At 56.0% G+C, this 16,525-nt stretch overlaps 3 protein-coding genes across 3 annotated transcripts in view; 1 reads left to right on the top strand and 2 right to left on the bottom strand.

Annotated features, from left to right (window-relative positions):
- LOC140680876 (uncharacterized) overlaps positions 1-16,525 on the bottom strand; it is a 570,776-nt gene that overhangs the window by 117,623 nt on the left and 436,628 nt on the right. The gene's annotated exons all lie outside the window — the stretch shown is intronic.
- The window catches only part of LOC140680884 (uncharacterized), a 421,560-nt gene that overhangs the window by 244,832 nt on the left and 160,203 nt on the right, over positions 1-16,525 (top strand). The gene's annotated exons all lie outside the window — the stretch shown is intronic.
- On the bottom strand, positions 2,458-3,390 carry LOC140680953 (olfactory receptor 14J1-like). Its single transcript, XM_072919844.1, has one exon. The coding sequence runs from the start codon at positions 3,388-3,390 to the stop codon at positions 2,458-2,460; it is 933 nt and encodes a 310-aa protein (XP_072775945.1).

Below are 16,525 nucleotides of genomic sequence, written 5' to 3'. Positions count from 1 at the left end.
GAAGGAAGCAATTTTGGGAACGGAGTGCTCCTTGGGACCAAGAGGCCATTGTGACACCGTGGAACCAAGGAGAGCATTACTGCACTGTGACACCTCCTGGAACCAAAAATCCACTGTGACACTGCAGGGCCCTGGGGGACCAAGGGGCCACTGTGACACTGCAGGGCCCAAGGATCCAAGGAACTTTGTGACACAAAGGGGTCCCATGGAACCAAAGGGACGTTGTGACACTGGGAGGCCTCATGGAGTCATGGAGACCATTGGGACATTCTGGGGCCTCATGGAACCCTGGTGACACCAAGCTGGCTGGGAATGTTGATCTGCTGGAGGGTAGGAGGGCTCTGCAGAGGTCCCAAACCCAACAAGGTGAGGTTTAACAAGTCCAAGTGCCGGGTCCTGCACTTTGGCCACAACAACCCTGCAGCGCTACAAGCTGGGGACAGAGGGGCTGGACAGCAGCCAGGCAGAAAGGGACCTGCAGGGACTGATGGACAGCTGGCTGGACATGAGCCAGCCGTGTGCCCAGGTGGCCAAGAAGGCCAATGGCTCCTGGCCTGGATCAGGAATGGTGTGGCCAGCAGGAGCAGGGCAGTGATTCTTCCCCTGTGCTCAACGCTGGTTTGGCAGCACCTCGAGTTCTGTGTCCAGTTCTGGGCCCCTCAATTTAGGAAGGAAATGGAGGGCTGGAGCGTGTCCAGAGAAGGGCAACAAGGCTGGTGAGGTGTGTGCAGCACAAGTCCTGTGAGAAGTGGCTGAGGGAGCTGGGGTAGTTGATCCTGGAGAAGAGGAGGCTCAGGGGAGACAAGGCGGTGTCAGAGCACAGGTTGGACTTGATGATCTCCAAGGTCTTTTTCAACCTTGCTGACTCTGTGATTCTCTGAATCCACCCTTGGAGCAGTTGCAGGAGGAGCCCTGGGCCTCCTCTTCAGAAGCTCCAGCAGCCCAGGTCCCTCATCTTCTCCTCACAGCTCCAAAGCCCATCCTGTCAGTCCTGCAGAGCCTCTGCAGCTCCTCCTCACTGCCCAGAACAGGGAGCCCCACAGCCAGACACAGCAGCCCAGATGTGCCCCCCTGGCCTGGGGTGCCTCTGGCAAGGGAGCAGCACCAGGTACTGCAGGAGCCTGCAGACAATTCCTGCAGCACTTGTGAGATGATCCTGCTCCCCAAGGGCCGTTCCCATGGTGCCAAGTCAGGAACTGCAATGGGGAGTGGGGCCAGAGAGGAAAGGGCAAACAGGGATGGGCTGTGTGCAGGGGAGGGAACAGGGGTGGGCAAGGGAAAGAAATCTGTAACAGGAAGAGTAAAGAAAGCAAAGATGAAGCCAAGGAAATGCTCAGGGCAGTTTGGGGGTGGCTGCCAGGCAGCCCTGGCTCTGAGCAGCAGCGTCTGCAGTGGGACAGGAAACTCCCAGCTGATGGGAACAAACTTTCTGGCTGACTGCAGAGGCCAGGACAAAGCTGAGTGGTTTCCCTGGCATCCCCCAGCCCTTCCTGGCCCCAGGGGCTGATGGCATTTGTGCCCCCTCAGGTCCATGTCCCCACAGCAGCAGCACAGGGGTGCTCCCACCTGCTGTGTGCAATGCAAACAGGGGCTGCTGAGCCAGTGCTGCCGTGTCTGTGCCTGCAAGGATGCGGCACCTCTGTGAGCTGGGGGAGAGGCCAGGGCTGCAGAGGGGGGATGTTGTTGGCAGCTCCATGAGGACGCTCTGGGACGCTGCCCTGGGCTGTGCAGCGCACTGGGGATGGATCAGCCCCTGCTCTGCTGCTCCTTCCCGTCTCCCCCAGGGCCCTTGCAGAGCACCAGCCGTGCTGTTTGCCCCCAGCCTGCCCACGGCCAGCCTGGGGCTGCTCACGGGGGTTTTCTGTGCTGAGCATTGGCCTGGCCATGTTCTTGAGAGAGCCTGGGCAAGGAGCCTGGAGCCCCCAGGCCCTGGCCTGAGGCGTCAGCGCTGCCCCAGCAGTGCCCATGGCCTGTCCCTGCTGCAGCCCCGGCACTGCCACCCCCAGGACTGTGCCCGGCCCCGAGAGCACTCAGGCCCTGCAGCAACACCAGGGCCACCAGGGCAGCAGGGCAGGGCCACGGGAGCAGCACTGGCAGCACCAAGTGCTGCTGCTCCTGGGCACAGCTGCTGTGCCAGCACTGATCTGCCCCAGCTCTGCACACAGACATTGCTGCTGCAGCTCCAGAGAAGGCAACAAAAGGGCATCTCTGCAGAAAACTCTGCTGGGACATCCTTTAGTTCCTTTAAAGCCAGTGAGAGTGCAGGCCCTCATAGACACAGTCTGTAGCCACAGGGAAGGTGGAGTGAAACAAAGACAGAAATGGCACAAGCAATGACATTTTTTGAGGACAATATTAAATGTGTATTACAAAGAAAAAGAACCTCCAAAATGAAACCAAAAAGAAGTATCAAAGATGACGTTTATTGCAAGCGATTTGCAGAAATTGGACAGCAGTTTAATGATCCCAAAACCATCCATTCATCAGTGTCCACACTGCAGCCTTGAGCTCCTGGTTCCTCAGGCTGTAGATGAGGGGGTTCAGGGCTGGAGGCACCACCGAGTACAGAAATGACAGGGCCAGATCCAGGGAATGGGAGGACATCGAAGGGGGCTTCAAGTGAGCAAACATTACAGTGCTAACAAACAGTGAGACCACGGCCAGGTGAGGGAGGCAGGTGGAAAAGGCTTTGTGCCGTCCCTGCTCAGAGGGGATCCTCAGCACAGCCCTGAAGATCTGCACATAGGAGAAAACTATGAACACAAAACAACCAAATCCCACAGACACAGTAACAGCAATGAGCCCAAGTTCTCTGAGGTAGGATTTGGCACAGGTGAGCTTGAGGATCTGTGGGATTTCACAGAAGAACTGTCCTAGGGCATTGCCATTGCACAGGGGCAAGGAAAATGTATTGGCTGTGTGCAGCAGAGCATTGAGAAAGGCACTGGCCCAGGCAGCTGCTGCCATGTGGGCACAAGCTCTGCTGCCCAGGAGGATCCCGTAGTGCAGGGGTTTGCAGATGGACACGTAGCGGTCATAGCACATGATGGTCAGGAGGAAATACTCTGATCCAGTGAAGAACATGAAGAAAAAGAGCTGAGCAGCACATCCTGTGTAGGAGATGTTCCTGGTGTCCCAGAGGGAATTGTGCATGGCTTTGGGGACAGTGGTGCAGATGGAGCCCAGGTCGCTGAGGGCCAGGTTGAGCAGGAAGAAGAACATGGGCGTGTGCAGGTGGTGGCCGCAGGCTACGGCGCTGATGATGAGGCCGTTGCCCAGGAGGGCAGCCAGGGAGATGCCCAGGAAGAGGCAGAAGTGCAGGAGCTGCAGCTGCCGCGTGTCTGCCAGTGCCAGCAGGAGGAAGTGGCTGATGGAGCTGCTGTTGGACATTTGCTGTGGCTGCACATGGGCACCTGTTCATGGAGAAAGGACAGGGACAAGTCAGGAGAGGCTGTTTGGAGCCAGACTTGGGCCATTCCCTGCAGACTGTCCTGCTGGGACTCACCCACCCTTGCTCCTGCTCTGGGAAAACCTTCACCCAGGTCCCTACCTGAGCTCCAGTTGTGCTGGCTGAGTGTGCCAGGAGCAGCCAGGCCTGTGCGTGGGGGATCTCGAGGAGCCATCCCTGCCCTGATGCCCTGGGTTTGTGGCAATGTGGCAGAGGGACAAGCCTGGATATTTAGGAGCTGGGCTCTGCAAAGGTGATACTGCTGCTGTCCAGGGATGAGGAGTGGCTGAAGGCCCTTTGGGAGGCTCCCAGCAGAGAGACTGACCACCCAAAGTCACAGTTCTGGAGTCTCTGTAAGTGTTCAAACATTCCTTTGATGATCCTGCATTTCCCTTTCTGCTCAGAATGTTCTGGGATTCTGGGATTACAATTCCTGTTCTGCTTCTCTCATCCCGATGTTGTCTATAATCAAAAGAGAAAAAGTCCCTTGCAAAAGTGTTGGAAGAATAAAGTCAAAACCAGACCTTTATTGGAAGCTTCCAGGGGTCCCTGTGGGGATGGGACACGCCCAGCCCCTGATTTCAGCAATTCATTAAGGTTGATAATTAGGATATTTAACTGGAACATCCAATAGGAGATTCAGTTACCCCAGTTACACACCCCCGGTTCAATCCATTGGAGTAATTCCAAGGGCTTCTTTGTACGTTTTTGTTATGACTGCTCACATTGTGGTCAAAAATGAAAATGTTCTTCTTCCTGATTATAATGTCCACTTCCTGAAAATAAGACTCCACAGTAATTCAGGAATATATTTAGACAGCATATTGTTTGAAAAACTAAGAGATACTAAAGTCAATCAAGGATTGCAGTAATATGAGTACATAATAGAAGTTTAATAGAGTTAAATAAGAGTTTAATGGAGTCAACTAAGGATTATAGATTTATAATTATATAATAGTAATTTACAGAGCTACAAATATATGAAAAGCAAAAATCTTATTGTCACCACCCCAGCTTTCCCATCCTGCTCCAAGCAGGAAATTGGAAACACTCTCAGGAAAGCTCCTGACCTTTACAGCAATCCCAGGCTTACCTTCTTTGGGAAGTGTCCTCTGGAGCTGTGCCCAGGCTGGTCTGGAGCTGGGAGCAGCCCTGCCCCACCCAGCCCCTCTCAGCAGCAGCACCTGCCCTGCTCAGGGTGGCTCCTTCCCCCCACAGCTCCTGGCCAGCGCTGGGAGCAGCTCCAGGGCCGGCTGAGAGCTGTCCCTGGCAGGCAGCAGAGTCCTGGCCCAGCACAGCGCCCTGGGCTGCAGGACCCTGCTCTGCAGGACAGCCCTGGGCACCCCTGGCTGCTCTGCACAGGAGATGAGCAGAGAATGCACTCACAGGGTCTGTGGGCATTGGGATGTTCCAGCTTTAGGAGATCACTGCAGGAGCTGCAGCTGCATTGTCCTGCAGCCAGAGGTTCCTGTGCCAAGGGCTGGCAGTGATTCTGCCCCAGGCACTTCTCAGCCCCTTCCCAGCCCTGACTGATTGAAGCTCTCTGTGCCTCTGTGCTGTGCCCGGGCTGGCTGCAGGCAGTGCCCCAGCCCTGCTGGGCTGGGAGAAGAGCTGCTCAGCAAGAGAAATGTGCTTTTGAAGCTCTCCTTGGTTACCAGGATCACCCTCTGTGCCAGGAGCCCGGCCCAGCTCAGCAGCACAGACACAGCACAAGGACTTTAATGACCCTCTGGGGCTTTGTGCTCAGGCCCTGAACATCAGGCCCTGAGAGGGAGCTGAAGAAACCTCTCCAGAACTCCAAGTCAGAATCCAACTCCAAAGTTTCTTGGACTTTTAATGGGTCCCACTGAGGGACACGACTGAGAAAGTGTCCCCAGGCCCCAGGCAGAGCAGAGAACTGGAGGCACTGATGACAGGTGGGGACAAAGAGAAGCCAAGTCTTGGTGCCCTGGGGCACAGCAGGGTCTGTGCCACCAAGGGCTGGGAGGAGACACCTTGTCCTGAGGCCCTGGGGCCTCCTGGCACAGCCCCAGCCAGGCTGGGCACTGTCACCCCCTGGTCCTGCCCTCAGCATCCCCCCCAGCCCACATCCCAGTGGCCTCAAGGATCTGCTGGAAGGAGTCCCTGGGGAGCCTTGGTCAGGAATGGCCCTGGGGGCTCCTTCATGCTCCTAGGGACTGCAGGTTTTTCAAAGGACTTTGGCTTTTGGTTTGGCCTTGCAGTTTCTGCAAGATTTCTGCAATCATGGCCTCCAATTATCTGCTCTAATTTGTCCCTGGAGAGCCTTTGTAATTAACAATACTCAGCGGGGCTCATTAATGCTTCAAGGTACTTCAGTTCTTTTAAGGTACTTGGTGTTTCCCTTTTGATCCAGACTCTGTGAGAGGTTTGTGCAATCATGGCCCCAATTATCTGCTTTAATGAGTCCCTTGAGAGATTTGTACTGACACTCAGTGGGGCTCATTAATACTTTGAGATACTCAACTTTTGTAGGGTACTTTGGATTTTCCTTTCCACACTGAGAGGTTTTTGTGCCATTTTGAGTCTCTGAGAGGTTTTTGTGCCATCCTGGCCTCCGATTCTCTCCTTCAAGGAGTCCATGAGGAGCCTGTGTTGGGAATGGACCTCAGTGGGTCCCATAAATGCTTTGAGACACTTTGGGTTTTTCCTTTGTCTCTGACTCTGGAAAGGTTTGTGCAATCTCCTCTCAGGCCCTGAGGTTCCAGGGCTCAGTTCCAAATGCACCACGGGGCTCATTAGGATCAAGCAAGTCCTGACAAACCATGGCTCTGCCTTGATTTCCATCTTGTCTGGGGCAGTTCTTCAGGAAGTTTCTGTAGCAGTTTTGGTTCATCATTTTGTGATTTCTCAGCCAATGCATCAATTAGTGTGGTGGGTTCAGTGTTGGCTAATTACCAGTGCACTCACTAGAATATACTTACTCATTTCCCTCTGTGAGATAGGATTAGGAGAAAGGCAAAGTGGGATCAAAACTGTAAAAGGGTGTAGAGGAAAGTTTATTAACAGTAGCTAAAAGAAAGAGTAATAAGAATCAGAGCAAAACATTGAGACCACTTCCTCTCTCCTTATAACCTGACAATATAAAGAGACAAAACCTAAATTTTTCTGTCAGTTTTCCACCTCTAGAATAGTCGTTGTTCAGTTCACTTAGGGAGAGGAGTTACTCTTGTTAATGTTAAGGAGACTTCTCCACAAGACAACGGTTATCTCATGGCTTTTTATTCCACGTATAACAGCTGCCTGGAAAAATCTGCAATCGTGAAGTTCCTCTGAAACAGATTTTTGCAGTTCACTTAAGTTAACAAAATGAATTAAGCATTTATATTTTAGCTTGTACAGTTATGTGTTGAATTTCAACCTTTTACTTAAGAATTCTCTTCCATAGTTCAAAGGGCATAAGAAAATGCAAATTTCTGAAGCTTATTACACGAAGAACAATGCCTAAGGATGCAAAGAATCCAGATAAAGAAGCTTCCCTGTCTCCAGGCCTATCAAGACTGACAGATGTACACAGATAAGCACCGAAGGACCGAAAGCACATGTGCAGAGAGAATTCAAAAGTTCAATCATGAAGAAGACCACGATCTTCAGCCTCAAGAGACCACCAGAGACCCCCACAAGACCACCATGGCAAACCACGCATGCCCAGAAGGGCCTAGACCTATTTAGCATGAGAGGCGAGGACAGGGGGGGCCAGGGGTTGAATATGCATGGGAAGGTTGTGTAATTATTGCATATGGAACACCTTTGTGAAGAAAAGTGTGGGTCAGAGTAAGGATCGGGGCACAAGTTTTTGGAGAGCTATCTCACTTGTGCTGGGCACTGGCAATACAAACCCACTTCATAACTACCCCAAGTTGTGGAGTCTATTTATTTATTCCACATATCACTTCAAAAGTATAGAATTGTGACGTTCAAAGGTAGAAATAGAAACTGCCGAAAGCTTGCATAAAAATGGAAAATAGAAACTACTGGGAAAAGCTTATGACTATGCATGAATATGATCAATAAATACCAGCAAGCCCAACAATCGGTGTGCAGTTGGAGGGGAAAACCCCCACCACTGTGCCCAGTGCTGTCTTTGCTCATACATTACAATAATAATTACTAAATAATAATAACTAATTGAATTAATGCTTGATATATTGGCTGAGTCAAACTTCCCATTTCTAACAGAAATTATTAGGAAAAAGTGACCCTTCTTCCAGACAAAGTCCACCAAGTCATTCCCTGCATTTCTCCTTTTCAGATTCTTTCAGCCATCCACTGAGAGGTCCAGCTTGTTCTGCTGCTTTCCATGAACTGATTGAACTCTTGATTTATATCATTGCATGAGATGTGGAAGGTTCTAAACTGAACACAGAAACAAACTCCCTCTGTCAGCCCATTTTCATCTTCTACCTCACTTTCAAGATGTCCATGGGGATGTTGGAATGAAATCACACAGTTCTCCATTTCTGGCTGCAGGCCCTGGAGATTCTTTCTCTGCATTCCCTGACAATTCCTGGCAGCCTGTCATGGTTCTTAGGGTAGAACAATAACAATGAAAATCTCACCAATGGCACAACTGCCCAGCCCACAAGGAAAAGAAAGAACAAGTTGTAAAGTTCTTCAAATATTTGTCCTGCTGTGCTGCAAGAGTCGAGCTGCACACACGGTGTGGGAAGCCAAGAGAAGCCGCAGCTGGTGGCACATCTTGTGGCAGAAGCTGCTCAAAGCTTCCTTGTTCTCCAGCAAAGGTTCTTGGAAAGAGCAAACAGGACTGTGGAGAAGATTCTGGGAAAACTGAAACAGCTTTTAAGAAATGAAATTAAAATGGAACGAAACAATCTAAGATGTTTTTCTGTTTCCTTTTATGCTCCCCTTTTCCATCTTGCACTACTTCCCCATCCCATTAATCCAAATGGATCTCACTTCTAAGATACCATGAGCTACACACGGTTTGCGTTACCCTGAATTTTTTTTTTTTTTTTTTTTTTAAATCAATGCTGGAGACTAAGCGCAGTGCTTGGGTCAGGTACAAATTCAGCATTCAGGGAATGCGCTCCGACAGCGTTTGACCCTCAGCAGGGACAATGCACAGCAGCGCCCAAGGGGATTCCTGTGTCCCTGGGCAGGAGTCCAGACTCTGGGTCTGGGCTGAACACGGCAAAGTTCCCGTGTTGGGACAGGCTCAGGGGCTGCCCTGGGGAGCGCGGGGCTGGGCGCGGGGGCAAGTGGGCAGAGGACACATGGACACGGGGACACACGGACACGGGGACACGGACACGGGGACACACGAACACGGGGACACAGGGACACGGGGACACACGGACACGGGGACACGGACATGGGGACACGGACACGGAGCTTCAGCTGCAGCAGCAGCAGTGGCAGAGAAAGCAGCGAATTTCCCTCTCCCTCTCCCGCTGTCCCGGACCCTCTCCCGCTCTCCCTCTCCCGCCGTCCCCTCCTCTCCCGCTCTCCCTCTCCCCCATGCCCGGCCGGGCCATGCCCCCGGCCCGCCCCCGGCCCCGGGCGGGGCTGCCCCGTCCCCGCCCCGCCCGTCCCGCCGCGGTCTCGCCTCCGCCCGGCTCTGGCCGTGCTGGCGGTGCCGCTGCCAGGCGGGCATCAGTGCCCGGGGCTGGGGCGGCATCGCCGCCCTTTGGCTCCGCCTGGCCCGAGCCCAGCCCTGGCCCCGCCGTGGGCTCCGGTCCCGGCCCGGCCCTGGCTCCTCCCGGGCCCCGCGGAGGACACAGCGGCGCGGCCGCTGCCGCCTCCGCTGTGGCTGCCCCGGCCCGAGCTCCGCCGCTCGGCAGCGCGGCCGCCGGCCCCGAGCCGCCGCTGTCCCGGGGCCAGGAGAGAACGCCTGGGGATGGCCGGCCCGGGGCGCTCGGGGGGCGCTCGGGGCTCCTGTCCGAGGAGGAGGCGCGGGGGCTGCTCCGCAGGTGCTGGAGGCCGTGCGGCGCTGCACCAGCTGCGGAGTCCTGCACAGGGACATCAAACCAGGGAACATCCTGCTCGACCTGGCCACCGGGCAGCTGAAACTGATCGGCTTTGGCTGTGGCGCCTTCCTCCAAGACACAGCCTACACCCAGTTTGCAGGTGAGCCCACGCAGGGGTGTGCTCCCGGTCCCGACATCTCATGGCCCAACATCTCACAGCCCAAGCTGGGTGTGGCAGTGGGGATTCTCCATTTTGCTGCCGTTCATGGCACTGAATCTTCAGCTTTTGAGCTGGGCGGGGGGGGGGGGGGGGGGGGGGAAGCCAGCTTCCAGCCCTGCTGGCAGCCTTTGCCCACCACTCTGGGCAGGATTTGGACTGTACTGGGGCAGCCAGCCTCACAAATACACCCATGGGTGGGGGTAGCAGAGAGGGGGGGCCAGAACCTGTATCCCAGCCAGTTTGGTGTGCAGGTGAGAAAGGGCTTGGACTGCTCTACTCACCTGGTTTGCTTTGGCTTCAAAATGGTTTGGGGGCAATGCAGGCAGGGAGCATGAGGGCATGGTTTTACCCCAGCACTGAGTGGGTTTTTCCTGGTCATGGTTGGGCCTTCCCAGGGTTTCTGCTGCCCTCTTCCAGCACCAGTGGCTTCTTTTCCAGCCCCGAGTCTGTACACAAGTCCCAGGTGCTGGCGAGAGGGCAGCAATCACCCCGTGTGCCACTGGGGCAGCCTCCACATGCCCAGGGGTGCTGGGGCCAGGCTCTGGGAGCAGCAGCATCCCCCTGATGAGCTCTGTCTGTATTCCACAGGAACCCTGTCCTACAGCCCACCAGAGTGGATCCACCACCAACACTACCACGGCGAGGCAGCGATGATCTGGTCCCTGGGCCTCCTGCTGTACCACCTGGTCAGGGGGAAGCACCCGTTCAGGAGGGGCCAGCAGATCAGCTGGGGGTGGATCTTGTTCCCACGACGGCTCTCTCAAGGTGGATCCTCATCTCTGGCCACGGGGGAATACCAGAGCTGGGAAACAGCAGCAGCTCGAGAGCATCCCGCTCTGGATCTGGATCTTTTCCATGATCCTTGGGTGCAGGGTGTTCCTCTGCCCTAGAAGATGGGAAAGATCCACGTGCACAGTTGGATCCAGGGGCCTGGCAAGTAACAGCTCCACACATCTCTTGGCAATCAGTGGCAAAGCCAACCACACAGGTTTTGTCCTGCCTATATCTCTGAGCAGGGGTCAGCAGAAGGGAACACGCAGCTCTTGGGCAGGAGCTGAGCTGGAGACCTGGTGTGGCAAGCACTGGTGGCCACCATCCCCCTGGTTTTGCTTGCCATGGTTCATGGATGGCTGGGGCCCTGGGCAGAACCCTGACAGCCTGGGCTGGCCCCAGGGAAGGAGAAGGAGCCCCTGGAGAAGCTGCACCAGGTGGGGCTGCTGCTGCTGGGGACAGCGAGGACAACATCAAGGATGAGAACCTCTTGCTCCACCTGGTCTCCGTCAGGGTGAAGATGATGGGCTTTGATTCTGGCACCTTCTCCAAAGCCAGGCTCAAAAGGGAATTTGCAGATGGGTCCACACGCAGGGGATGCTCCCAGATTTGGGCATTGCACAGCCTGGCCGGGAACCAAAGGTTCCCCCTTTCCTGGGCGGATGCAGCTGATCCTTCAGTCGGCTGCCAGGCTGCTTTTGGCAGGGCTGGGGGCATGGGCTGGGGTGGGTACGAAATGGGAGTGGGCTCCTGGCCCTGCCAACAGCCCCCAGCACCCACCGTGCCCCGGGCTGGGGCTGGGCTGGGGCAGCCAGCCCGACACAAACAAACCCCCACGGTGGGAGCAGAGGTGGGACTGCAGAGCCTGTGCAGGGGCTGCTTTGCTTTGCAGGCAAGGAAGGGCTTGGGCTGCTCCACTGCCCTTGTTTGCTTTGGGATCACCATGGGGGCAGTGCAGGGGGAAGGGAGAAAGCCTGGGATTCCCTCACCCATGGTGGGTTTTTCCCTGGCACGCAGGGGTTGGGCCTTCCTTAAGGCCCCAACAGAGATAAGATCTTTGACCTTTTTTCTTCTTCCCTTTTTTGTCTGTAATCTATTTTCAATACTTTGATGTTTGTTTTTCTAGAGGAAAACCTGTTCCAGGTGGGGTCCAGTCTGGATCAGGAAGTGCTTGGGAGCAGCTGCGGCGTGGATGGGCCGTGCCCTTGGAGAAGGCTGAGGACATCGTTTGGGACCAGCTTTTCTTCCAGCGGTGGATGGTGTGAGGTGGGTCCTGTCTGCTGGGGATGGTGGGGTCAGAGCTTTGGGGAGATGGCAGCGAGCACAGGAGCGTCCTGCTATGGGCAGCTGCTGAGGGCTGGATGTGCCGTGGCTGGCTGCAGGCTGGGAATGTCCTGCCCTCCTGCTCTGCTCCCAAAGGCAGCAGTGATGCGCAGCTCTGGGCACAGCTCTGGGCAGAGCCAGCATGGCCTGGGCACCGCGGGTGGCTGGGACAAGGGGACAGGAGCCTTCAGCTGACGGGGCTTTCTGGTTTCTCTCCTTGCAGCCGGGCTCTGCGGGTGCTGAGGCTGCTCTGGGCTCTGCCAGGGCCCTGCTGGAGCTCAGCACCGGGCCGCAATCAGCCAAAGGAGAAATGGGGTGCCCTGCAGCACAGACTTGCTTGAGCATTTCAGCAGCACAGCTCAAGTTTGGAGAGTGTACACCTCCAAGGGAAACATGCAGCCACCCAAAAAATAAACTTGTTCAAAACCATCTAAAATTAAATCAATCTGGGATGACCCCAAATGATGTTTTGCAGCTTGCTCAAGCTGTAGCTCAGCCCTTCTCTGAACTGTTCTCTCCCCGCCTGCCTTTTACTCCCCAACTGCTCCCTCTTTTCCCCCAGTGAGTTCCCAGCCCATTCCAGTCTCCATCACACTGTTGCCTTCCTTGGTGCCCCTCACCATGAGGAAGGCCGAGCCCCAGGCTTAGGGACTCATCCTGTCACTGGCTGAGGAGCAGCAATGTCTCAGAGGTCCGGTGGGATTTTAGTGTCATTCAGAGCTGCTCTCCAGCCCTCAGCTCTCCTCACTGCTGAGTTCCTGCTCCCTTTTCCTTGTCCTTGCAGCAGGATGAGCTCTGTGAATCCCCTTGAGCCTCCCCACTCTTCCCAGCCCACGCACCCACCTCAGTTAGGCTGAAGCTGCAGCTTCTCTGTCTCCTCTGGCACACCAGTGCAGTCCCCTGTGCGGGGAGCCCCAGCCCCAGAGCACAGCACTCAGCAGTGCAGTCGGGGCTGGAGCAGCTGCCCCGCAGCCCTGGCTTGGCTCCTTGTGGCAGGGAATGCTCCCTGTGTGCAGCTGTCCCTGCAGGATGGCCCCAGGGCAGAGCCCAGCCGGGCTCCCCCTGCAGCCCCTGAAGCTTGGGGCAGACAGTGGTCCCAGAGCTGAGGTTCACGGGGAGCACCCGGAGCTGTGCCTCGCTCTCTGTTGCCGTGTCACAGTCTCGTGTGCAGGGGCAGCTCCAGGGCCTTCTTCCTCTCCCTCCACCCAGGCCAGCTTGGGCACTCTTGGGGCTCTCTGCTCCATGTCCGTGACTGGATCTGTGGCTACTTGCAGGAGAGATGCCTCAGAAAGCTCCGAGTCAGCAAGTCCTGCTTTCGTGCCTGGAAGGCACCTTCAAGAGAGAAGCCTCAGGAAGGCTCAGGACAGCAAGTCCTGCGCTCTGGTCTCGAGGGCTCCTGCCACAAGGACAGGAGACTCCTGTCAAGGATGGTGCTCTGGCCTCGAGGGCACCGGCAGCAGGGATGGGAGATGCCTCCGGGGCACCAAGTCCCACACTCTGCCCTCGAGGGCACCTGCAGAAGAGAAGCCTCGGGAAGACCACGGGTCAGCAAGTCCTGTGGTCTGGCCTCGAGGTCAGCTGCAGGAGTAATACCTCGGAAAAGCTCCGGGTCAGACACGAACGAGTGCGCTGTGCAGGGGCTCCTCACAGCACTGCTCTGTCCTGTCCTGTCCCGTCGCCTGCTCGGAGCACTGTGGTGTGCTCTTGTCACCACATATCCTGTGTCACTACGTGTCACAAAGGGCCCTTGGACACCCAGCTCCGTTCCATTTCACGGTGACCATGCTGCAGCGTGTCACAAAGGGCCCTTGGATACCCTGTCCCGTTCCATTCCATGGTGACCATGCTGCACCATGTCACAAAGGGCCCTTGCACACTCTGTCACCTGCCCTGGGGCCACCCCCAGCCCCCCAGAGTGGCCCAGGTTGGAAGGAATGCCTTGCCCCAAGTGTGTCAGACAGCCCAACAGGATCTTTAGGAACGGCTCAGACCATCAGCAAACGCTGCCCTGCTCTGCGGGCTCAGGGCAGCAGAAGGAGCCCCCAGGGCTGCCAACGCAGCCGCGCTGGGAAGGGAATGGGACCTTCCACAGAAGCTGCCACGGCCTCCTCGGGACACGTCCTGGCCCGTGGCCATCCTAAACCCGCGGGTGTGGCACACACAAGGAACTGTGGGCCAGGGCAGGAATGCTGCTCTGAGCCCTGGGGCCCGGGGAGCGCTGACACCAGCAGGTGAGGCACAGTCCCTGCCCAAGCAGACCTGCCACCCCCGAGCCCTGGCAGGGCTGGTGCCCGTCTCCTGCCCCAGAGACCTGTGCCCCTGGGGGCTTCTGTGCCAGAGGGAGCCAAACCCCCGTGCACGGGGGGCTGTGCTCCTGCCTGCAGGGGCTGTTGGCAGGAGCACCTGGAGCAACTGCTGGCAACACTTGGTCTCTGTCAGAAGCTCTTACCCCATGCTGAAATTATTTTCTCGTTGAAGTTATTGCTTTCAGCACAAAAACACCTTAGCAGCAAAGGCACAGAAGAATCTGGCAAGTAAGAATCCTCAGTTCAGGAAAGTTTTATTCCCATTGCACAACTCAAGTAGTTCCAAAATGGTGCAAACTTCCCAAATTAATTGGGATGGTGTGAGGAGATGAAGATTTGGAATTTTGCTTCCCATCTCAAAGCAGCAACTCATTTGCCTTAACCTCATCCACTGAGGGTCACTTTACAGAACATAACACTACACACTTAAAGGGCAAAACCAAGGGGCATTCTTTGGTTTGCAAATGGTTTTCTATGAAGGGATGATAATATCCTAACTTTCTTAAGGAATAAAAGCTCTGAGTAGAAAGAAAAGGGGCTAATTCTCCCCCTGGCAGAGATATCTAAGTGGCCAGTAAAGTACAGCTCTCCCCCCTTGTTTCCTGCAGGAGAATCAGGACCATGAAGAGGAAAAGTCAGAGATATTGACATATATAGAGAGCTGAGCCCTCTGTAACCAAAGCTGTGCCAAACCACAGATGCTGCCTTCAAACTGACTCAAATTCCAGCCTGGACCTCTCACCTTCCAGACAACTCCTTCCCCAACACCCCACCAACACCACCCCCCTAAACTCCCACACAAGCCCCCAACACCCCACCAGAACCCCCAACTGTCCCCGTCCCTCTGCAGAGCTTTCCCACCCTCCAGCAGACCCCCTGGTTCCCTGCATGTGCCGTGGGATGGCACTCAGGAGGATCTGCCCCAAGGCCTTCCCTGGAGCAAGCTCAGGCTGCCAGGCCTATGGATCCTGGATCATCCTTCCCTCTGAGCCTTCCTGTGCATGGCTGTTCCATTGGCACATCTGCGCTCAGCTGGGACTACTCTGCTCACCCAGGGCTGCTGGTAAAGGATGGAGAGCAGCCTGGCAAGCTCTTTCTCCAGCTCCCTCTGTGCCCTTGGGGAAGGCAGAACCTTCCACAGGAAAGCAACTGGTGCCACAAGGAGTGGGTGGCACCAGGCAGCTCTGGGGAAGCCCCTCAGCAATGCTGTATCCTGAGGGAACACTGTTTGCCTTGACCTGTTGGCACCTGCAAAAGCTTCAAATCAGCTGCCTCAGCTTCCAGGGCCTCTCTTGGCCAGCATCCTGACGTGGATGCAGGACGGCTGCCAGGCCCTGCTGGGACCCAGCGGGACAGGAGCGGCTGTCTCGTGTCCACGCAGCACCCGTGACACAGCCAGGGCCATCCCGAGAGCAGACAGACGCTCACGGGCCAGCAGAGAGGAGCAAGGAGCCCTGGGCTCCTCTCAGGGTATCTCAGCTGGGCTCGCTCCACAACACGCCCCCATTTGAAGGCCTGCTGATGCCCAGCTGCCAGAAATGCCTCCCTTGTGCTCTCCAAGACGCACAGGGAGTGCCAGTGAGCAGGACATTTGGGAGGCAAACCTTCCAAGCCTTTTCTGAGGCCAGGCACACACCAAGACCAGCCAAGACTCTCCACCACACTGCCTGGCCCACCCAGCCCAGCTCTGTGCTGACCCTGGGCTACAGCAGCTCCCAGCAAGCAGGAGGCAAATGCATCTTGCCAAGAGCTGAAACACAGCAGACAGGGAAGGTGTGAAAAGTGAGTGTGTAAAGGCCTTTTAATTCACAGCTCCCACTGAGAGCTCTGGGGCTCACAGATGGACAGAGATGGTTCTGCTCACCCCTCTGTCCAAAGGGGGGGTAACACACGCTGCTGCAGGTGCTTGGGTTGGTCTCTGCAGGTCCAGGTGGATGCCAAACCTGCTCTTCACAGCCTTCTCCCTTGCCCTGCCCCTCTGCCAAGTGCAGCGGGCCTCAAGGACTGAAAGGAGCACAGAGAGCCAAAGGGAGACACTTGCACCTGCCTCACTGGGAGCTCCCTGGGAAGCACTTTCCTTGAGAAGCAAGCCCCTTTCCTCCAAAGGCATTTCCCCAAATGTGCAGCTTTTCTGCTCAACACCAACACACCCTTAGGAAACGCTGGCAAGACTGAAGGACTTCATGTCCTTTCAGGACAGGCACTCCAGCTCTAGCTCCTATTCCCCCAAGTGCCTTTCCAGGTGGAGGCTCAGACGTGCAGCCCCAGGCCCTCTACAAACACAAGCTGCTCACTGCCTCTTCACCTGCCTCAACTCCTGCCTGCGCCCACGGCACCAAGACCAGGCTGTTCCCAGCCAGAGCCCAGAGCCCTGCTCCCGCAGGACGCTCTTGCCAGCACCTTCCAGGCCTCTCCGCTGTGCACACAGCGCTTTTCATGCCCGCTCCTAACAGGCTCTGGAAGGCAGAGCACAGCCTGGCTGCCTCTGCCGCCAGCACAGCCCAAACACAGG

This window comes from Taeniopygia guttata, chromosome 30, assembly GCF_048771995.1.
Source record: "Taeniopygia guttata chromosome 30, bTaeGut7.mat, whole genome shotgun sequence".
Lineage (NCBI taxonomy): Eukaryota > Metazoa > Chordata > Aves > Passeriformes > Estrildidae > Taeniopygia > Taeniopygia guttata.
The sequence above is the reverse complement of the archived record's forward strand: the minus strand, read 5'-3'. Positions and strand labels throughout refer to the sequence as shown.